Source organism: Meleagris gallopavo, chromosome 3, assembly GCF_000146605.3.
Source record: "Meleagris gallopavo isolate NT-WF06-2002-E0010 breed Aviagen turkey brand Nicholas breeding stock chromosome 3, Turkey_5.1, whole genome shotgun sequence".
NCBI classification, from domain to species: Eukaryota; Metazoa; Chordata; class Aves; order Galliformes; family Phasianidae; genus Meleagris; species Meleagris gallopavo.
In genome coordinates, this window is record NC_015013.2 from 29,356,261 (window position 1) to 29,380,147 (window position 23,887).

At 37.8% G+C, this 23,887-nt stretch overlaps 1 protein-coding gene across 12 annotated transcripts in view; it reads left to right on the forward strand.

The window, feature by feature from the left end:
• FHOD3 (formin homology 2 domain containing 3) overlaps window positions 1-23,887 on the forward strand; it is a 370,085-nt gene that overhangs the window by 178,573 nt on the left and 167,625 nt on the right. For all 12 annotated transcript variants that reach the window (XM_010708572.2, XM_031552794.1, XM_010708574.2 and 9 more), the window contains exon 5: window positions 5,275-5,380. In XM_010708572.2, the coding sequence (XP_010706874.1) occupies window positions 5,275-5,380 (106 nt within the window). The remainder of the gene's footprint in view (window positions 1-5,274; window positions 5,381-23,887) is intronic.

Here is a 23,887-nt window from a genome sequence, read left to right on the forward strand (position 1 = left end):
AGCAACAACAGAAAAACACTTCTTTAAGAGTGGATGTTATTTACATTTTTGAAAGGAGTTTCTGTGAGTGGCTGTCGTTTTAGTAACCCATGTATTTTTTCTTGCTATTTTATTTTTTTCTACATTGAACAAAATCATCCAAGGTCTCTGTTTCAGCTTTGCTCATTTGCTATGCAACATATGTTCCTGGAAGTAGAATCTGAAGAAAAGGGATTTCCAAGGAGACATGACTCCTACTATTAATGTAAAATGAGGACAGCATGCTATGTGATTGATGAACACAGCTATGATTGAGGATTTCCCTAGCTCCCTCTCTTAAAAGTAGAGAATTTTAATCCTGGAGCTAGTCAGTGTGTGATGCTCTGTGCCATTCTTGAAGGTCAAACTATGTGTCAGTACACTGCCAGCATCCTCCCCACAAGTATTCAGGGTGTGGAGGAGAATGCTTCTCCTCTTTGAAGCAGATAGGGCTTAAATTTCTCTATGTGAAGTTGCACAGTGAATTGGCAGTATTAACCCCTTGCCTACATGAATTATCCCAATGTGAAAATGTGAATGCAGAATAACTTTAAGAAGTTGTTTTTCAGTTTAGAGGCAAAATCAGAGCTAGTCTAAGGAATCAGAGCTTAAACCTCTCTTTATAGGGATCGTGTGGAGTGACAAGCAGTAAGGGAAAGTCTTCCTCAGAGGATGAAGTGCAAGAACCCTTGGTTCATTCCTTGTGTGAAAGCAGTCCCTTACTGTATGCCAATAGTCAGTGTTTCTTTCTTTTCCTATTTGTGCTTAGCAAGAAGATTCTTGTGGATGTGGCCAGTATGTTGGCTGCCTGCACTGCTGTCCTTCTATGCTGGATTATTGCAGCATTTGCTTTTTGGAAAGTTCGGTCAGTAGGTAACATGATTGCTGGCTCACTAAAGAACATGTTGTGTGGAGAGCACAGGCTGGGGAGAGCCACACCTCCTAATTTATGTAAGTGAACTTTATAAAATGGACAATGTCTAACTTTGTAACAGAAATAGGAGAGAATTAAGGACTAAATATTAAAATGCTCAAGCAACCTAAAACAATGGAGCTTATGAAAGGAAGGAAAAAACATAAAAATGATGTTCTGTTCGGTAGAAATCTCACAGTCAAGCATCTTGATATAATTCCTCAGGCAGAGCGCATTGCACAGCTGCTAGCCATGTAAAGGGGAAATATGCGTGTGCATATCCAAATGTGATTATTCAGTTATTAATCCAGTTTCCCCAAATACTTGGAATAGAGCTTTCACCAGTTGTTGTTAGCTAAACCAAAAATAAATTAAAAAAAAACTTAAGAAACTGTACTCTGAAACCTTGATTATTGTTAGAAAGCGAAGCAACTTTCTTGTGGCAGGAAAATAAGCGTGCTTTAGGTAAATTTTTTCCAATATGTGACCCATGGAAATATAGCAGACTTCAGAAAGATTTATGTTTAACATTATGTGAACAATTTATTTTTGCATGTGTACACTGAACATCAGGTGAGGCGTGTTCTTGCAACGTGCTGTTGCTTGAAAAAAAGAAGTCTGCCCATCTTCAGATAAGACCCCACAAAACTGTCTTGGAGATGTATCTGGTGGGGCAGAGAGGGGAGAACTAGTGGGACAAAGGTGAATCTTGGCTACACTTCTTTGCATTAGTGTCACCTGTGCATGCTGGAGACTGTTTAACACAGGGTTTGTTTGTAGGATTTCTCAAAGAGCTGTTGTGCAGGTAAAAGTACAGTTTGTGCATTTTGTTAGACGTGGCTCAGTAAGCAAGCTTTAAACTCAGCATTTTGAATATATTAAATGTCTTTTTCATCATACACTGGTCTAAAATAGAGTTCTATTACAAAGCAACATATACTGTCTTGTTTTTCTCTCGACCATCTAAGATGCTTAAACAGAGAAAAGATATGATTCATTCCAAGTCTGTGAATGAATACATAAAATATATTTCCTTGATGAGTCCATCAATAAAGTCTTTTTCTTAAAGACTGTAAGTAGCTTGTCTCGGTGTCACTGAGCAATCTTTATGGCTGCAGGAGCTTAACAGGAAGCCTAGAGAGCTTTAACCATGTTTTGCTGCTTTTCTCATCAGTGCTCTAATACCTACTGATTAAGGGCTCATAAATTTTTGTGATATTAGTGGAGGAGTCCATTTCCATCCCAAATGACAACCTTTCTCAGCCTCCTTTTAGCTGTTATCACACACATGTGGCAGCTACTTGTGCATATCGGTGTCACACACGCTATATATTCTGCACAATGAATGTTCCCTTCCTGGAAACCTGAACCTCTTACCGTTGTAGAGAGTAGCCTTTCCTCTTGAGGTCACCTAACTTGGCAAGTCAGTGAGTTAATGGGTCTGAAAAGATTATCTTAGAACAAAATTGATGTAAACATTCTCCTTTCAATTTAGAATGTATGGGTCTGGATTCCTTTTCATCTTTCCGTGCACATTCCAGATGTTTGCTTCTTTCCTCTCGTTGTATATACATGATGGGATAGATAATGTGCTGAGTTCAAATTTATGTCTGGAGCATGATGTGTTTGTATTCCGCTTCATTACACCTTCTTTTTCCCTTTTATTTGGGAGAGGAGAAGTACCTTAAAAGCCTTTTTTTAATTCAGGTTTGATTTGTTTATTCATTGCTTTCCAAAAGCAGTCTGGTTAAAGTCCCTCATCCCCTTCATTTCCTCTGCAGTTCTCCTGCAATATATCTCATTTCAGTCAGGGACAACTCTATGTTGCAGCAGTTTCCTCCCCTCAGCTGCTTTGAAAAAGTTCCAGGAGGCAGATCTCACCATTTTCACCAACAAAAAGCAGATCTTCAGTACAAAGCATTTGGGGAAATAAAGATTCATTTTTCCCCAGGTGAAATTTGAATATACATCAACATAATCTTTAGATTTTGGAAAACATCTTAAAGTTGTACAGGCTATTTCAGCTTTATTTTCATTGATTGTCAACAGCCCTTAATTGCTGTTTGCTGTTAAAATTTTCTTTCATTCTCAGTTTTGATCTGAAGTTTTTTACAGCCAGATTACTTTTAACTTCTCTAATGTAGGGATAATTTCTTCAGTATCTTCTGAATAACTTTTTTCTTTTTTCTTTTTTTAAATTTCCAAAATGTTAGGTCTGTTAACAAATACCACAGTCTGCAGGTCATGGTTATTTTTTCTTCCCACTTTTCCAGTTTTGCTTATTTAATTTTGAGTCTGTCCTGGAAGTTGTTTTTAATTTGTTTGTTACATGATTAATGGAGGGTTGTTAGGGTAGTATGGTTAGGTTGCAGTTGGACTTGATGATCTTTAAGATCTTTTCCAACCTGAGTGATTCTATGATTTGTTTGTTAGTTTTTTTTTATCTCGACGCAAGGATGAGCCAGCACACTATTCAGAATTTGATGCTAAATCAGAATGTCTACTAAACTTTCTGTGAAGTTTATTTCAGGAAGTGTACTCTGAGCTGGGGTTCTGTTACCATCTATAATAATCACTGTAGTTATTTCAATAAGTCCTATCTATTATTGCATATCTTACTTCTCTTAAATTAGACATCATGATTATCCAAAAAAAAAAAATATATATATATATAGGCATCTATTTGTCACCAGGTTTTTGAGAAAAACTTCTGCAGGGTGGATTTTCTCTTTCTGTCCCTTGCCCTTGCTCCCACCACCACCCACTCAATATAGGAGGAATTTGGCACATTCTCTCTTCAGTTCAGTAGTACAGAATGTCTAGCCATTGACTTTGGCATACAATGTAACTTACTTTCCAAGGTTTGTGAATGTCAGGCAGACTCCTTGTTGAATTTCTCTTGGGTGCAGAGTTAGTGCATCTGAACCTTGAATGTACTGTACTTTGAGCTTAGCCAACAGATTCCAGGGAAATGTTCCTCTCCCTTGAGTTTTCTGAGAAATCAGTTTCAGAATTCTAGGAGAACTGGAGATTGCTCTGGTTTCTTTGAGTAAAAGTGATTTATGGAAAGGAGCAGTGTCCTGGCCCTCAGGGGGTGCAGAATCCTCTGCGCTGCCCTGCACATGGCCATGCTCCCCACCCTCATGCAGGGCCTCTCCATCTTTGTGTGTATATTTAAATACCATCACATAAAACCAAGAAAATCAGAATATGATTAGTGCCTTCTGGGTTAACAAGTAGATTGTCTGCATATTCTTTCTTTACTATACTAGTAGTATCACTGTTTTGAGTTTGGCAAATGGATAGATAGAGAACATCTCTCGTGTTTGTAAAATCGGGTGCTTGGGTCTCTTAATAAAGGACCCGTTTATTTTAGTTTATTTGGTAGTTTTCAAAGGATATGCTGCTAATTCAGAAATCACTCTAGACAAAGCTACTGTCTGGATCTTGGTTTCTTAGAGCTGCATTATTGGAAAGATGAAATTTCTTTTGAATACACTGTTGTATGTGAAAAAGCATGTATTAAAAATAATCCAAAGAGAGTGTCAATGAGCAAAAGTGATGATTCTGTTCTCAGAGTAGCTCTGTTTCATTTTTTTTTTCCTGCTTTATTTATGTAGCTACTTCATTAAATGCTGTTTAATCAAGTTCTTAATAGCCTTTTGTTTGTCTCCATGAGCCTCGGTAAGATGAGAAAGCAAAACTTCAGATACCGTGCTCTGTAGTTCCTTGGCATCATTTTCTGCATGTACCTCCTAGAAGGAGTATACTATCATTCTGCTTCACTAAGGAGTATTTTCTTTCATTCTTTCACTTTGTTTTACATCAAAATGTGGGAATACTGTCTACAAGAGTTCTTGTGTTTAACACTATAATTTCCCATTCTAAATATACTGACTGTCACAGAGCAATATTACATTGCAATAAAAACCAGTCTTAAGTTTTGTTGTGCACACTTGAAATACTGAAACTGGAATTATGCTAAGGCATAGACATGGCTTTCTCATACTAACACTGACATTCTAATATTTTAGGGATGTCTGTTTATGAAATATGAAGATACTGTAATATCAGGCAGAATGTTTGCAAGCCTTTAATGGAAAAAATCCAAACTCAAATGTTTACTGATATTAAACCTCTGTAGTCGACTTAAAGGTAAAAAAAAGTATGGCTTTTATCTGTTTATATCAAGTATTTAATTTTAAAATGCATTTTATATAACATCATTCATATAAACTCAAATAATCTGATAAAGAAAGTCAATGTTGCAGGAATGCATTTGGTTTTATGTTAGGATTCTGCTTTTGGAATTCTAACATAGCTTTTCCTTTCTTCTGTGGTAGGATGACAAGGACTTGGTTCATGAGTTCGTTATCGCTGAAGGCTTGACTTGCCTAATCAAAGTAGGAGCAGAAGCAGACCAGAATTATCAGAACTACATCCTGAGAGGTAAGAGAAATGTATCCAGAAGCAGTTGTTTTGGTTTTGGTTGTGAAGCTTTCAGACATCTGCTGTGACTCGCAGCATATTTGAAACATATTTATCTCTTTGGTACAGGGTCTTGCATGTTATGCAGCAAAATTGAGGTGAAATTAACACATGTTGCTGAGCAGGACAAATAGGAAAATTAAAATACTTATATTCTCTCAACTGTTCAGCTTTTCATTTAGATTATATTGGAAAGCCTTAATTCTAAGAAAGAAAAGGCATAACTTAGAATAAACGGTGAAACGGTCGTATTGTACTGTTAGTTGGCTGGAAGCAATTTAGGCTATCTGATATTTTGGAGTTAAACAGGTAATTTGAGGTTTACAATCTATTCTTTGAGCTCAAGACTACTGATAAAGGTAGAATTTGAGAAATGATCTGGAAAAGATGTCTTACTGAATTAGAAAGCTAACTTATGGTACTGTGTTCCTGCATACATGTTGTGTGTGACTACAGTTTTTAACAAGGAAACCCAGGCTGCAAATCAGGAGAGTTCCTTCAGTGGCTTGAAGGGTTATGAGTGAGAGGAGAGCCATTATACCAAGGGATCCTGACTACTTGGTGATTTCATAGTCAACAGAGAACATTAATAGATACATAACTGTGGTGTATTGCTCATTTTAATTTTCTTAGACTGACGTACATAGCTGTCTCTAAAAATGTCAGTTTGGTGTATTTAGCTGCCAACATTCAATCTACAAATTGAGGAGTAAAGAAAATACAAAAATAAATAGAGGGATTTTGTAAGAACCAGAAATGCTAAGTTACTGAAAGCTAGGATTCAAACAGTAAATGTGGTTTCATGTGAATAATTTGAAGATCAGACGGTACAAATATCTATTTTGGGGTTGTATTAAGAAGGTAAATCAGTACAACAGAAATTGTATTCTATGTCAGGAGTTGTGCAGTGATGTAAATATACTTGAATGGTAGCTTGCATATACTCAGAAGTAAAAAACTTTTAACCACAGTGCAACTAGACAAAGATGGGGAAATATAAGAGCAAAAAAGATTTTCTTTGCTGCTAAAAAAAAAAATAATAAATTCTTTCTGGGAGAAAACCAGTTAGATGCTCTCATAAAATTCAGACTTGGAAGCAAAATGTGTACAAGTATATGGGGGCTGTATGATATGCTTCCTAGGGTCCTGAAGGAACTGGCTGATGTGGTTGCCAAGCCACTCTCCATCATACTTAAAAAGTTATGTCTGTGAGGTGAAGTTCCCATTGACTGGGAAAAGGGAAACATCACTTCCATTGTTAAAAAAAGGTAGAAAAGAAGATCTGGGAAACTACAGACCAGTAAGCCTCATGGCTGTGCCTGAGAAGATCACAGAGAAGATCCTCCTGGAAGTGATCCAAAGATGATCAGAGGTCTGGAGCACTTCTGCTGTGAGGAAAGTTTGAGGGAGCCAGACTTGTTCAGCCTGTAGAAGAGAGGGCTCTGGGGAGCTCTCATTGTGGCCTTCCAGTTCTTGAGGGGAGCTCATAATCAGGACGACCAACTTTTTACATGCTCTGATACTGACAGGACAAGGGAGAATGTACTTAAACTAAAAGTGTGGAGATTTAGATTAAATGTTAGGAAGAAATTATTTACTTAAGGGAGTGATGAGGCACTGGAACAGGTTGCCCAGAGAAGTAGTGAATGCCCCATCCCTGGAACTGTTAAAGGCCAAGTAGGATGGGGTCTGGGCAGATCTAGTGGGTGACAAGCCTGCCCATATAATGAGGTTTGAACTAAATGATCTTTAAGTTCCCTTCCAACCTAATCTGTTCTATGATTTAAAATAAATGTGGTGCACCAACAGCCTGCTCTTCAGTCTAGGGATATAGTGCCTCATCTGCTCAGCATTCATCCAGCATTATACAGAAAATTTGAAGGAAACCTCATAGATGTTTGCCTGAGTACCCGAGTGGTTCTACAGTCGAAACACTGGATAGCCCTGGAACTGTTCTTTTCCAGTATCACATAAGATCCAGGGCACTGAGCCTAACAGTTGACAAAACAATCCAGTAGTACCTGAGAATCAGTCACATCTGAACTAAAATCCTTATTTTAAGATGCTCTAAAAGGGAGTGATACAATCTTCCAAATACCAAAATCCTGTCTTCCCTCCTATCTCCCCCTTTTGCTGATTCACGAAGCTGAAGCTTCTTTCTGGGTAGGATATCTGAGCATCTATTACAATGATAGGATTTTTCCATGTGATGTGGTTTTTATTTGAAAAAACAGATTTGTTGTGACTGTCTTTCAGAAAGTTCAAAGCTTGTTACAACTCCAATATTTTGTCAGCTGGTTTTCAGTTCCAGGAGCTAGCATATTCTCTCTGAATAGATCTGCATGTGCTAAGAGATAAAGATAGGTTTGTACATACAGTGTAACCAGCCAATCTTATCCAAGTATGTTGAGGAGAGTACTGAAAAGAAACATTAAATACATCACGTAAGGGTATTTTTCTCATGTATTATTTTTGGAAGACCATAGACAATGGTTGTTACAGAGATTTAAAAAAAAAAGTAGTCTGTCTTGATTTTTTTCTACTTTACTGCTGTGGTGTCATGGCTTTGTGGTTCCTCTTGGGGTGGAATATATCCTCCTTGTTTTCACTGAGTTTAACTTGGATCGTAAAGGGATAGGATTTCTCTTTAGTCCCGCATATTGGCTGCATTTCTCCAGAACCTTCATTTAACTAGCTGTTTTCCTCCAACGACACTAGTATAACTTACAGGGCTGACAGCAAATTGCAACCTTAGCCACTGCATTGCCTCTTCCGGCAAGGTTCACCTGAGTGCTGCTGTCTTTGGTTTTGAAGTATTTCGAATGTATTTTGAATGTACAAAGAAATAACTTGTGCTTAGCAGTGAAAGTAGATTGGAAATATGGGTATTTGTAAATGTTGGGGGTGTTCATGCTCTTGTACATTCTCAGGGACTAACTTTTTCTAGAGATTGCTTTTTTTTTTTTCTTTTTTCCCTCTAAAAGTCTGTGTTGCTTTGCTCCAGTGCTTCTTAGTTGTGCTTTTCTGCTCAGCAGTTCCAACTTGGTTCAAGCCAGACTGAGCTGCCAAAAAAATGACTAAACATGAGTCACAGAAGTTTTAGTTACTTTAATGAGTGAACGGAAGATATGTTTGTCGTTTGCATGCAGGGCAGAAGACTCAGGACAGTTCCTTGTCGAGTGCTGAAGAGTCACTGTTTATTGCTGTCCTGTGAAAAAGGATTGTTTGACAGAATCATTAAAAAAAAAAAAATTCCATTTTGACAATGTATAGTCTATGGGCCCCAAAACAACAGTAGCCAGGACTTCTCCCTCAAGTTATTCCATTGAAATACTGCTTTAAGACACAGCTTTTATTTCTTCTTACTTACTACATTTTTACCCTAAATCTCCTTTTTGACATTCCTTTTACTTATCATGGAGACATAAAGAAACTATGTTTTATGGGATATTTTTTCCCCACAGAAACAATTTTGCTTTTTTTATATATTCTTCCTTTCTTGTTTTTTCTCTTTGAGAGTATCCGTATGAGCTCCACTCACTGTGTGGAGGCTAAGTGCTTCTGTGCCAGTTACAAGGTTGCAATTTGGTGAGGTTGCCTAGATTTTCAGAAATACATGGTGGTGGTGAAAAAGAAACAAGACTGTCCACACTTCATTTAATACAAAATTTACTGTAATTTTGAAGGTGCTTTAAATATTATTTGGAAATGTGTTTTTTGCATGGAATGAAAACTCAAAATCTGAAGTGCTATGATTGAACACAGTTTAATTAAACAATTGATAGAATTATAGTTGTTGTCTTGTCTTCTGTTAATTTAGCTGTTGGAAGAGTGAGAAGGAAAAACACCCTGTATAGACCAAGGATTAGTTGTTTTAAAAACAGACTAAGAAAGATGTAGGGAGTTCATCATGCACCACAGTGAGAGGCTCTGTCCATGTGGTCCTGTCCTCTCTGTCCCTCACAGATGTCTCTGAGGGAAAATGACATGTCTTTTAAAAACATTAAATCATAGTTTCATATGCAAACTCACCAGCATCTTCAATCTGGCAGAATAACAGTCCAGTTATTTTGCTCTACTTTTAAAAATTCTTTTATTAATAGTAAATGTGGTTTATTTTGGAACCGCTTTTTTACAAGCATTCTTTTATTTTTGTGTGTAGGTAAAATATATATAGCACTCTTATTTTCTCTCTTAATTTTGAAAAGACCTTCAGGATTTTCAGGTAATTTTATGGAGGACTTTTACCAGAAAAGTCCTACATGAGCCATAAATAGATAAATACTGCTTTACTGAAAGAGTGGCCAAGCACTGTAATGGGCTACCTGGGGAGGTGGTGGAGGAATGTTTGGATTTTGTGTTGAGGGATATGGTTTAGTGAGTACTATTGGTGATAGGTGAATGGTTAGACTGGATGATCTTGAAGGTCTTTTCCAACCTTGGTGATTCTGTGATTCTATAAATGTAAGTGAGAAAGAGTGAAGTATCTTAAGCCACTGATACAATGTGTGAAAAATAACTCTGAGACACATTCTGATTTTCGTTACACACTTAAACTATGTAGGAGTCCATTAAAACCATTCTGTGCAACCCTAATATCTGCAGCCTGTGGAGTTGCAAGCTGCCAATGCCAGAGAGGTTCCCTAGAAAAGCAGTGGCTCCAAAGGTGCAGGAGTGGGAATTGATCTTGCACTGGGGCGTAAGGATGAGGAAATTTGATTCCTCATTAATAAATGGGAGCCAACCTTTGTGATGAGATAGATGGAGAGAAAAGAAGTAGCCTTGCGGTGCTGAAGCCTTCACTGGAGCCTCAGGGGTCATCCAGCATTACTGGGAGCTCACTGAGCTATAGGCTGGGTTTTCCGGAGTAGTAGGCAGACAATTCAACTGCTGCTGGTTGGGCCTATTTATAACACTAGAAGCACGCGATTTCACCTGCGCACCAACTTTAGCACAACCGGTTGTGCTGCGTATTCTGGGAAATCTGATTAAATTCCTAAAACAGCTCAGTGCTATGTGGTAAAAGACCATCTGGTTACTGTCTGTCAGTGGGATGCCATGTGCCCGAGGACATCAAGAAGCTGGAGGAAGCAGAAAGCGAGGGTGAGGTTTTGCAATTGGGCAGTGGAAGTTGCTGCTGATAACCCGTTGCTCTGAGAGCTGAACATGACATTATCAGTAAGCTGAGGGTATTTCTGCGTTGAGCCAAGGTCTGCTTGGAATGTTCAGGATTTGCAAATGTGCTCTCTGTAATGAGGCAATCCAGTTCCAGGAATCAGGCGGCTGTTTTTGCCAGAGACCCCTCATTACTGCAAGGACCAGAATTCTTCCAGTGCTTTTGAATTGTCCTCCCTCAACCAGACAGATTGTGGGGCTTTGGCCTTTTATGCTAAATGATATTGCAAAACATTTAGTAAGAGGAAGGGCACGTTTTGGCAGTAAATATATGTGATGCTTTGTGTCATCGGCATCATTTGTATAAATACCATAAGAATAGAAATAAAATCTGTAAGAGGCTACGTCTGTCCTAAATACACTTGTTCTGAGTTGGAACCACGGCAGTAAAGCACATGGTAGCAATGTAACTTTAGCATGGAAAATGGAGATAATGCTATGTAGAACGCATATATTTGCATTATTCCCGTATCAGTGTGAACTGTAGAATTGTGTGAGATATACCAGCTGTAGAAATGTATTCCAGCATCTTTGAAGTTGCATGCTGAAAGCTCTAAGTAAATAGAACAAACAGCACATGATTAGGATTTCCTTTACATTTATTTATTTTCCCAAAGCCAAATATCAAAACTTTCCTTTTGCTCTACTCTTGACTTTCAGTACGCAGGTGTCCACACTTAATTGTGATGTTTTCATCCCTATCGGTGTGTGTTCAAGTAGACTTCTTATGTGCAGCCCTTTAAATGTTATGTTAAACTTCTTGACTGACATCAAAATAGATTTAGTAGGGCCTGTGTTCTTAAAGAGAAATCAAATGTCTGAAGCTTGACCACTTAGAGTTATTGCTTCTGAGGTGAACTGGATGACTCAGTCTCCCTGTGAAGACAATTCTTTGATTGTTGAAACAGAGTTCATTAGGAAGGGTATCAGAGTTAGGTGCTTGTCTTGACTAGAACAGAATCACAGCTGTGCCTGTGCCAGTAAGACCTGCCAGTTAGCAGCACTGAAGAGGGTTGCTGCAACGTCTCTGAGATGCAGCTGTGGTATTTCCCTTTGTGAAATCACCTCTGCTGCTGGCTTTCTATTAAAGTTAGTTAGTTATAGTTCGTATGGATGGAAACAGACATGGAAAAAACAGACCTAGACTGGTTGGATCAGTACCCTTTAATGTGTGTGCAGAAACCTTAGGTTGTTTCTCTTTCTTTGTGCATCTTGATAAGTTACAAAATAAAAAAAATATGAATGAATCCTGATTCATGAACTCTTTAGACTGGAAATGATAAGATTACAATGCCTTTCATTTTATCAGAGAAGAGGGCAGAGTATGCCATCTCCACGATCACTTATATAAACAGCAGCCTTTGGCTCAGGAGCTGAGTCCTCTTTTATTTCTTCAGATCTCTAAGCCCAAATGCAGTTGTTTACTTTTACAAGGGTAGCTGGAGAGCTTGACCTTGGAAACCATGCAGTTTAAAATGACAGAAAGCATCCTAATTGCTTTCCTCTCTATATTTTTAGCATATCCTTTATTCGTTTCTTGTTTGCAGACTTTTAAATGACAGTCATTAGAGTCTACCTATGTATTTACTACACTGAGGGCTAATTACCAACCAAAACTTGAATTGTTTTCCAAGTTTGTGGAGCAATCCCATCCCTCTCTTTCCTCTCTTCTCTTCCACCTCTCCCCCTCTTGCTGGATATGATTCTGATCTGTGCCCTGTCTGGAAGCAGAGACAGATGGTCCTAACGCACTGCATAAAGCATGAGTTCTCCCAGACTGGGATGGGAATTGGCACTGAAGCAAATTCGAGTTCAAAAGTTTAACCACCAAACAGTAATTTACACATCTACAAATAAACTGAGCAGTTCCTTGCTCTGTATGTTGTATGAAATGGACTTTGGTGCTGTGACTGCTTGTGAGGAAGATATGGGGTTCTCATAGTCTATATGGAATTCAGCAATAACACCACCATAAAATTATGGATTTCCCTTGTTTTTAAAGCTGACCAAGGCTTGGAAGGCTTTGGGTTGTTTTCTGTCTATGCGAAAATGAATCTTCCTTTTCTGTGTAATTTTTTATGCTTTGTGAAATTCCCATGAAATGTGACACCTCAGGCTATGCAGACCCCTGTAAAATGAGGAGCCGAACCATGAAAAATGCACATCCTTAACTACTAAGCAAAGAATAAATACTTGCAAAGTGGTCTCAGGGGCCTTTAAAGCCACTTGGGGTGTTACATGATTTAACTACTCAAACTTTATGGACAAGTCTTCAAAATAATGTACCATTTCTAACTGGTAGGAGCTACTACGCAGGATTCGGACCTTTTTGCAGTAATTTTTTAGCTTGAATTATTAAGAAGCAATTCATTATAGCAAAGAGCTTCTGAATTATTTGTAATTATTATATGAATGTAATACACTGTAATGTACAGTGAAGAAAATAACATTTGGTTATTCCCATTTCAGGATTAGATGCTTCCACAGCTATTTGTGTTAGTGATTGCCAGGGCGCCAAAGTGCTCTGTCCCAAGCAGATGACTTCAAAGGAGCATGGCGAGGGTGAAATCAAATGTGTCTGTTAAATGGGATAATTAGTAAATGTTATTCTGTGGTCAGTGATTATTGTTTGACATACTGATGTGTCTAAAAATTAGATTCTTTGACTATCTTCAGAGTTAATTTCACCATCCAATTATACTTGAATTATTGCAAATTACATCTTATCATTGTTGGTACTGCAGATGTACATTTTTAGCAGTCATGTTCTCATAGGTGTGAGCAGAAAATTAGAGCATTAGACTGAACTCCTAAAGTATTTATCTTAATTGCTACCAGCAGTGATCTTCTCTAAAGCTCTGTGTTCTTTTGCATCAAAATGTTTTATAAGCCGTAGAGAATTTGAGAAATTAAGACTTACTTGTGTGTCTTAGCAAAGCATTAGTTCTAAACATGTCATAAATATTGTGGTCATAGATGCATGCATATGGAAAAAAGGTATATTTGGGAGCTGATGATGGGAAGGGATCATCTTAGTGAGGCACATGGGAATATTAACATTTTTGTTTGCTGTTGTGGAGGATTTTTGCTTCATGGCTCTGAGGACCAAAGAGGAGACTAGAAGACACACAGTTCTAGCTGCCTTCTGGGAAAGCAGAAGCAGCTAATTACTTCATGTTTACAAGAGCTGAATGAGAAAAGATGGAAACTCTTTTTGATGCTTCTTAGTAAAAGCTAGTGGTGGTGGCATTAGAGCAAAGAGAGGAGAACATGCTTCTTCAACTGCCTGTACAGACATGAAGGGATGAGTGTGTGGGCAGGGACCAGGCAAACTCTGGGCATACAGCAATGCCAAACCACCATGGAAAGGCAGACCCATTATTGCATCTTCCCTCTTGAAGCTGCAGGGAAAATCAGTGGGGTCTGGAAGCAGGAGCCACACATGTTCGGTGCATACCTCAGACTTTAAAGAAGGATTAAATCCACTTAACAACAACAACAACAACAACAACAAAAATCACTTAAAAAGTAATGAAAAACCATCTTAAATGATGGATTTATGAATTTTAATATGTTTTTTTCTCACATTTCCTGGCTAGAAAGATTTTTTTTTTCTAATTTTTGCTCTGCAAACCACTTCCAGTGTTATCCAATTAAATTTTGGTAAAAACGTCTGTGAAGCCAAGATTGAAGGTACAGATCTCCTGCCCCCTACTGATGTAAGAGCTATGAGTTTCCTTAGCTTCCAAAAATACATGATGGGCATTGTTTAGGGTGACTTTGTCAGTAATTTATCATTTCAGAATTATTCCTGGAGATTTTAGTAAAGAGAGTTTACTGATGTAGGTGCCATGCAAAATAAGCTGACATTTTATTCTGCCATTTTTAATTTGTTGACAACTAGAAAACAATTATTCTTTCCTCTAATCTTAGAAATATTTTTCCACCCCCATACTTATCATAGAATCAGAGACTCATAGAATGGCCTGGGTTGAAAAGGACCGTAATGATCATCTAGTTTCAATCCCCTGCCACAAGCATACTTACAGAGATGACAAAAGTGTTTACAGAACGAAGGGTTCAGAGAGGATTATAGCCTGGTAGACTTGAGACCAAGGTTGAACTTCCTGTCCTGCATATTGGTGTTTATGGAAAGTAAGTAATAGGAGTGGGGTAATGCATCATTGACAGTATTACTCAGTAATTTGTATCTGTCTATAAGAAAGAATCTAGAGAAGAGAGGTTCAAGGTTTGCACTCAAGTGGTTCCACATCATGTTGGGCCTGGAAGGACACATCAGAGGAAAGAAAATGGTCTGAGTCTTCGGTAAAGAAAAGTGTCCCTGCTGCTGGGAAGCCCAGGGGTGGTGCAAACCTCAGGAAATACTGTTGATTAAGGGAGGATCATAGAATGGCTTGGGTTGGAAGGAACCTTAAAGACATCTAATTCCAACTCCTCAATTTTAATGAAAAGCTGGGACAGGCGGACTCTTTTGCAGTTTGCTATTTTTCTTTTCACGTATAATAGTTCCCTGAAATGGAGAAACTTTTAAATAAATAAATAACAGGACTGTTTGTCAGAAGTACCATCAGATGGCTCTACTTCTACGATATATTGAGCTCAATCACTGAATTATGGCTAAGGAATTAGTATACAAATAGTATGCTTTAAGTGGATTTAAATGATACGTGGAGTCTCAATGACTTCTGCTAATATTGAACAATATCCTATTTCCTCCAACTTAACTTCCTACTATTTCTTACCACCTCTCTAGACAAGGATCTCGGCTGCTTCTTCTGTTCCTGTCTCTTTTGTGCACACCCCACTCAGTGCCCTAATTTCCTGATTTTGTAATCCAGATCCTTGCTTTAAAAGCTCCTTGCTTTTAAATTTATTTTTTTTAAAGCAGTGCCCCAGATTGTCTGTGTGTACAGTGGTGTTCACAGAACTTACTCCTCCCTAGCTTCAAGTGTCTCGTTGCAGACCTTTCTCTGGATGCTGCATGTCATCAGCATGCCCCATTGCACAGAGCAATGTCAGGGAACAGATGATGTTTTCTCACCTGTGCATTATGATGAGGCAAAGGTTTGCTTTTAAGGCAAATGTTTAAAGTAACATTGAGATGGGATTTCCAACTTCTCAAAGTTCAATCTGGGGATACCAGAAGGTTGCTTTTAGTATATAGGCTAATATTTATGACGAAAATATTGATTGTATTTGTTAACCATACATATTAGTCAATATTTATTTGAGCTTTTGAGAAAGATTTCTAAAAATACCTGTATGTCTGCCTTTGCATGCATACGTACCCCCTTTTGATATGCAAGCTGATAGTCTTTGATCACATTGTGAGCGTGGCTTTTTCAGCAGCTGCTCTGCTTCAGTTAGTGAGCACCATCACACCTGTGCACTTAATGAACACTTTTAAACAGCTTGTCTTATCATCAGTATTGCCAAAGGCATTTGGATATATTTCATGCTATGCAAACTTGGATATAGTATGCTTGTTTTCCTCATGGATTTTTCTGTGGTTTGTCACTAATTGTTATCCAAGAACTTCACAAATAACAAACTGTTCTCAAAAGCTGAAAGGGCAGCATTATCTTTGTACGGCAGATAAGGAAATGAGGCACTTGAGATGCAGTCTGAATTCAGAAAGATTCAGTAAGCCTGTGTGCTATTTTTGAGACTGCTTGAGCTGATTTTTCTCTTTATGTCTTTCTGTTCTTTACTCTCTGGACTTCTTTTCCCATTTAGACTCTTGTCTAGCCTTTGTTTTTTTCTCTCTGATCTGCCTATACAATAACCTTTTGCCCCTTCCCACATCAACTTCCTTTTACTTTCATCAGGTTTTGAGTTCATTTATGTCATCAGTCAATATTCACCAAATAATAATAATTCATAAATAATAACTACACATCAACATTCATCAATTCATTTGGATGAACTTCTTCACCAGTTTAAGCAGGCTTACACAGCATTTCTCACCATCACTTCTTCCTACCTCTGTGATATTTCTGAGGTTCTGGCAGTGCAGCTGTGTTTGTGTAATGGTGTAATGAATTTGACAGAAGAATGTGTTCATTTGAGAAATGGCTTGGTGGGGAGAAAAGGTGGATATTTCCCTGTTGCTTTGGATTTGTTTTAGTCTAGTCAAGTTATCCAGTCCAGTTGTCTGTAGTAGGACAGAAACCCCTGTGCTCAAAAAATGCTGAATTTGACCAGAGATGATCAAGGGGGAGTGTTGCAGTACTGCTATCAAAGATGTAGTCACAGTTTCAGTCTCTTATCTCTTGTCCATTTCTTTCTTCAATATCTCGCATCAGTGCTAATTCCTATGTTCCCCCCAGCCAAAATAGATTTTAGTCTTTCCCATTATTTTCCTCATTTACTCTAGTCACTTCATCTGTTTTCATCTCTCAGATGCTCTTCAGGCTTTCTCTCAGAGTTCTTCCCTTAACTCATCCATTTCTTTAAACTTCTCCGGTTTTAAGCTTTGTTTCTTTCTGCGTTCTGATCAGATTTCTCCTCCTCACCATCTAAATAACCAGACGGTTCATTTAAAACCAAAAAGCTTTTACATGCTGTCATGTCCTTCTTTGGTGGGCCGTTGCTGGGATTGTTACAGGAATCTTGAATGCCAAGGATGGAGTATTCAGAGCTTTCTGTTGATTGCATATGTTCAGTAGAAAAGGAATACTATAAGTGTCAAGCACTGCTTATTTCAAAATGTTTTAAATGCACAAAGTTTGGCCATATCTTAATGTTGTCTGTATGAGCTTTCTCAATGATAGAGATTATAGTTTTTCTAAATTTTCCAAAGAGCAAAAGAATCCCAAAATACTGTCCTAAAAAACCCTGTCAACAATACTCGTATTGTGGTAATGTTTTCTTTCTCCTTCCTATTCCTGCCTTCCACAAACATACCATCATTGTAAGCAATATTAGAATTTTTTTATGAGAAACCAAAGTGATATGAGTCAAGCACTATACAGAGAAAGTTTCAGTCCAAACTCAAACTTTTAAAAAACTACTAGCATCTAAACAGTGTTTGCCATCAGATAATTTTAGTAACAAGCAACAATGCCTGTTCCATACATAAGGAGCCTTCAGTTTTAATTTCGCTATGCTGATGGTACACTGTTGAAAAAGTAGGAAACTCATGCTTTATTAGCTAAAGTATAACATCACTCTTGTTACTTTATGCGTTGCTTTATTTTGATCTTTAGCTAAAATAATGTGAGTTGTTAGGTGTGACTCATGCCCATAGTGTATGGCATATATTATACTTGTCTCAGGTAGTCAGCTAGACCCCTTGAGCAAGAGAGAACATGCCTTTGTGATTGAACTGATTTTGCTGCTTGATTGGCAGTTTCTTTCATGTGTCTGCTGTTCTCTTTTGTTTCTGTTTTCGGCCATCTTATGCTGTTAGTCTCTGTATGCAATTACAATTTAATGCAGAAGTGGCTTGATTACTTACAGTTTAGTTTATTTTAGCCTGAACTAGTTCTTCAAGAACAGTAGAGGCGGAAGAAACTACTGCAGATCTGTATGCTATCTCAGCCTTAACGAGAAAGTCATTCATAATATAAAGTCTTGGTCTAAAAAATGAGATCATTTCACTCAATTTTTTGATTGAATGACTAGTTGAAAAACAGTGAGGAGGCTGAATAAACTGCCTTATAGTTGGCTTTATGAAAAATATTTGTGCTTCAATGCCATTAATTGCATTTGTTGTGTTTGTGGAGGGGGATGCAATGAGGAAGATGACTTTAAAAAAAAAAAAAATTCCTGATAACCTCCTCCTGAATAAGAGTCAGAGAACATAAACATCTGTAATTCACATTCTCAGACTTTGTGAGTTCTAATGATGTGACATGTTTATTGTTCTAGCACAGTTAATGCTTATAATAAAAAAAAAACAAGCCACCAATATGGGTTTAGTGATTGTAATAGCTTGTAATAGCTCCCTGAACCATCCAGTAAAAGAGCAAGACTTTCTCTTGGATTTCAGGGGTGTCTCAGGAACATGTTTTGTGTCCTATGTTTGGTGTTATACTGTGAATGTCACCTTTCTTTCCCTAGACATCAACAGACAGTGAGGAAATGGAACACACGAACAAATATAAGATTAGGAGCCAGTTTTATAATGTTTTATACCTGTAGAATGTGCCATAAAAAACAAGTCCCTGTGTAATAGCTAATTCTTTCATCTTATGAATTTTAAAAGAAGAGTTTGGGGAGGATATTTGGACCATTTCTAAATTCGAAAGAACTGGATCTTCTTCGGCTACGTATAACTTTCCTGGTGTGCTTGGAAGTGCTAGGGTGTTCAGGATGGGAGTCTACCTGCCCTACAGGACTCAGTTGGGAAAAGACTTAGGTTCTATACTTGTTTCTGCTGGAATAGAGTGGTACCTGTAAGCTCTGACTTTTTAAAGGTTGGACTTAGTTGATTTCCCTGACTAGCATTTACAGATGACAGAATTGTAATTTCAAAGAATTTGAGCCATATTGCTTCAACTGAACAAAGATTTGAGTAGAAAGACTTGAGATTTCAAAAATCATCAGAGAAAGTCAGGGTCCTTTAACCCATGGCAACTTTGCCAGATTTTGGCCAACAGGAGCTTTAATGCATGTCCTTCTGAACTTGATGTGGCAGATCTGTGGTCATGTGTGCCACCTATAGCCAACGTGGGTGAACATGGTAGCCAAGGTGGGCCTGGGTTTGATAAGCTGAGTACCATGGACAGGGGCAGCTCTACCTCGATAATTTCATGCACTCATTTGATTGAATGAGTACTTAGAAAACAGTGAAAAGGCTGAATTAGCAGGCTTATAGTAAGCTTAATGAAAAGTATTTGTCCTTCAATGCCTTTGATTGTATTTGGTGTGGTTGTGGAGGGGGATGAGATGAGGAAGATGACAAAAAAAAAAAAAAGAAAAAAAAAAGCCCCTGATATCCTGCTCCTGAACAGGTGTCAGAGAATGAAGCATCAACACTTCATATTTTCAAACTTTGAATCCTTTCTCACAATCGCTCTGTCAGAACAGCAAGGAGCACTTGTCAGAATTGTATAAGACTGTACAGTTGGTGTCAAATTATCAGTTATTAAATGCATGATAAATAGATAAGCCGTCTTCATCTCTTTCTAGCAGGCATTTTGGATTCAGATTTCCTGTTCAGTTGTGTTTACCCCAGTGTTGCAGGTTTTCATAAAGTTCTCTTGCAGAATTTGTGCTGAGAAAACTGCTTCCAATGTCCTTTATGTAGAGTGAATTTCAAGCAGTCATAGCCTGTACTCTTCAAGTGATGCTTCATCTGAACATCATCATGCTATGATTTTAAACAGCCTTGTCCTAAAGAGATTTCAGAATTTAATGTCAGCAAACTTGTAGCTGGAACATTAACATGCTTCTTCCAGATGTATATTGAAATATTTTACTTTCTTACAACTAGAGCATTTAGTCTATTGCTTGGCCGTTTTTTACGCATAGATGAATGTTGTTGAAAGCATTCTTTTGCAAAGGCTGTGCTTAAAAAAAAAAGTTTCTTTTTGTTTCTATCCTGAAAAATAAAGGCTCATTTCACTAACTGCAGTTGACACAGTCTGAGTGTTTTGTTTGTTTTTCAGACAAGACCATATACAAAGGAAAGAACAAGACAGTATACTTAGGCCAAAGAAAGTGTTAAATTGAGAGTCGAAGCTTATTCCCATTGTACCAAATTTGAAGTGCTTCTCTGAAATGTACAGCACTGATCATGCTGAATGAACTTGAAAACTGTTGGTTACTCTCAAGAATCTGTGATTTTTTTGACATGTGTGAATAAGGCAACATGTCTTCTATCCTTTTAAGTATTCTTCCCTCCTGTGCTTCGGTTGTAATTGTCAGGGCGTATGAGAGCAGTATTGTGGATTCTCTATCCTATTAGAGGAGAAATGAGTAGCATCATTCCAGACCGGAGGTTATAGTTAGAACAGGAACTGATTGCTGTAAAGCTACAGCAACTGCTGCTTATCAAATGATGGTGCTAGAAATGTTCTTCCTTCTGAATGTGAACGTACCACAGAACAAACAGCTGCTGCTTCATACAGACACATGCATATACTTTGTGACGCACTGGGCACAGATTTGTCTTTGAGTGTTGTAAACTGGGATGGTGCTTACAAGCAGGAATTTCTGAAGTATTTTCAAGGTTAAGACCTGATGTCCTTGATTGTGCTTCTGTTTATCATGCTGATATGATCAGGAGCTAAGTCTTGGCAAGCATGTGAAACACAAAAACTGAGTCCAGAACACTTACATTAATAATAATAATGATGACTTTAAAAAACACTGACAATTATGTTAATATTGTAAAAGTAATTTCTGGTTTTCTTGCAGAACCAAAAGATCACTCTGGATTGTATTGGCATTTAATGGCCTTTTTTATTCATTTGAGGGGCATCATAATCACTCCCTTTAGGTATGAGAGGATTTAATATGTAAATGCTCTGAAATATCTGGAAAAGTTAATTAAAAATAATCAGGGTAACTTACTGCTGGTTTAACTGAAGATCTCATTTTTCATTAATGCCCTTCAGTGTTTATTTATAAGCTTAAAAAAAAATTGCTTACTGGATTATCCACAAGCTCTTTACTTCATGTCTTTGAAATACCAGTGCATATTCAAATGCATACTCCATATAGAATACATAGGACAATGGTTTTCTCTAACTATAGGGATTTTTTTGACATTTCTACTCTTCCTCCAACCTCTCTGTTCTGAACAAGAACCACATTGCATCTATAGGTTTTCACTTAAAGAAAATGTAAATTTTGATTTCTCCTCTTTGATGCTTCACATTTTCTTTACACTTCACTACTGCCATTAGAAAAATACTCAGCAAATAAAAATTGAAAAGATAGCCTTACTTTTACAAAGCAATATTCCCACTGTTACAGGTTTTAAGCTTCTCACTGGCATCACTTTACAATAGTATACTATTACATATGTATGTTAGTGAAAAGATAGCTTACACTGCTGACTTTAACTTAGAATTTAAGAAAATCATTACATTTCTGTCCCCAAAAAGTACAGAAAAAATGAGTTCCTCACAGTCCTCTTTTACTATTTCTGTTTGTGCTTGCATCCCATAATATGCTCCATGAGTCCAGAATGTAGAGCTCTTCTAGCTTGAATTATCTGGTTACTTAATTTGGCAGGTCAATTTGACTTCTTTCAGTTCTTGATCCAGTTTATCATGGGTGTGTATGAACAGCTGCAGCAGCACGAGAGTAAGTGGTTCCCTTGAGCAGGAGAGGGTTGGGCTGCTTTTTCCCAGTGACAGCATTGGCTTGTCTTCTGCCATTTGTATGAATTTTTCTTTTGTACGAGGTTCTTGCTCCAGTAACTGGCCTGACGTGGCTGTGTTTTGTTCTTGCTGTTACTACCTTGTGTCTTGATTGCATGCAAGGCAGCTTCAACTCAATTTGACCACCTGTAAAATTTTGTTGTATTTATTTAAAAATAATAATAATTTTGTTCTGAATTTTGTTTTTAAAACTATATACTCGTGGCATTCTCTTGAACACTCATGGAAACGACATGAGGTATATCCCTGTAATGATTGGACTTGAATTGTGCTGCTTTGAAGGTAGAAAGTGCCAAGGCCCTTTCTGAAGTGGAGCAGGCAGCGAAGTTGTAAATGGGAGGGCTGAGTTGGAGATGCCTGTTAAGTGGCTTGGAAAGCTCTACTTGCTGCTACTCCAAAAGGAAGGGGAGCAGCATATTGTTGCTACTGCTTGAACACGTCTCCAGTAATAGCTGTCACCCTTTCTGCCTTGCCTCTTCATTTTGTTGCAACTGTCTGAATCAACCTGACTTTTATAGCTCTAGAAAGCAGCATTTGGTGGTTGTCTGCCCTCCTAGTTTGCTGCATACTAGAAGATCTAGAAATAGCTGTATTCTCTATCATGGCACCTTTCAATTTCTTTTTTCTTGAAAAATAACATTTTTTTCAAGTAGAAACAGAGTACAGAAAAGGAAGGTGGGGAAAAATATCATGTTTTCCTTCTCTAATTTGGAAGGGAAAAAGAGTGAAGTATTATGTTATTCAACATTACACCAATTTAGCTAAATGAAGAAACTAGTTTCCTTAGGGCCATTGAGGCAGATTTCTCAAGCGAATCCTTCAGAGCAAAGTCCAGTTTTTATTCATGTGCTTTAGGAGGCTTGCCATACAGTCACCTAAAACCAGATGATTCCTACAGAGGCAAAGTGTAGAATTCTTCTAAAGCATGCCAGAGAACACGCAAAGGCTTTAAAATTAATGTCACAATAGCATAATATTTGTATTACAGTACATGAGAGATAGGGTAGATGGGTATCTACAATCATTTGTATACTTTTTCTTTAGTATTCAGGTATGAAACAAGTCTAAGAATGTTACAGGATTGCTTTGTATCAAACAAAATACAGCATTCTGAAAGTAATACCCTGCATTATGAGACACAGATTACAAGGAAATTCATTTTGCTTGCTGTTCAGCTCTTTTCTGTCTGATTTATTCAGGAGCAATGGTATTTGAATGCACTTTCATTGCTGAAGAGAAAAAGTGAAACCCTTTTTCTGAATCCAGTTTTACTGAGGTAGTTGAGATGAAAAGGCATACGGACAATGAAATTCTCTAACATATTAAAGGTGTAGACTGTGAAAGAAGGCAAATACTATTCCTTTCCTGCCATCTTGATTATCATGCTTAAGCCATCCTCTCCTTTCAGACAGGTTCTATTTGTATCCACTTTCCCTGCTAAAATCAAATTTTTGGTCTCTCTTGTGAATTGTTAATACATTGGTTGTTCCATCAGCTTGTGCTGTTTTTCATTGTGTTTCTTTTTTTTTAAGAATGATACGGTAGGCACCATGCTGGCTGGGGAGTTGTGGGATTTTTCTTCAATGCTGCGTGGATGATAGATATGCAAGAAAACGGTCTCTTTGTCTGAACTTTACCAGTATTTGAGGTGTGAAACTAAAGGTCTTACTCTAGCAGTATTCTTTCTTAAGCAGAGGTGTTTGTAAAATGGCAACCACTTAGCTTTCCACCATGAGTGTAATTGAGTCTGGTATATGGCTGTAGGCAGCCATCACTTGATGTCTCATGTTACCGCATCTGTCACTTAGATTAACAACTGATCTGGGTGATACGACAATATCTAGAGAACTGAATAGAAAGACCGCCTTAAATAACTAGATTGTTGTCTCTTTCATCAGTAAAACGAAGAAGAGATCTGGTCATTGTAAGGCTGTTT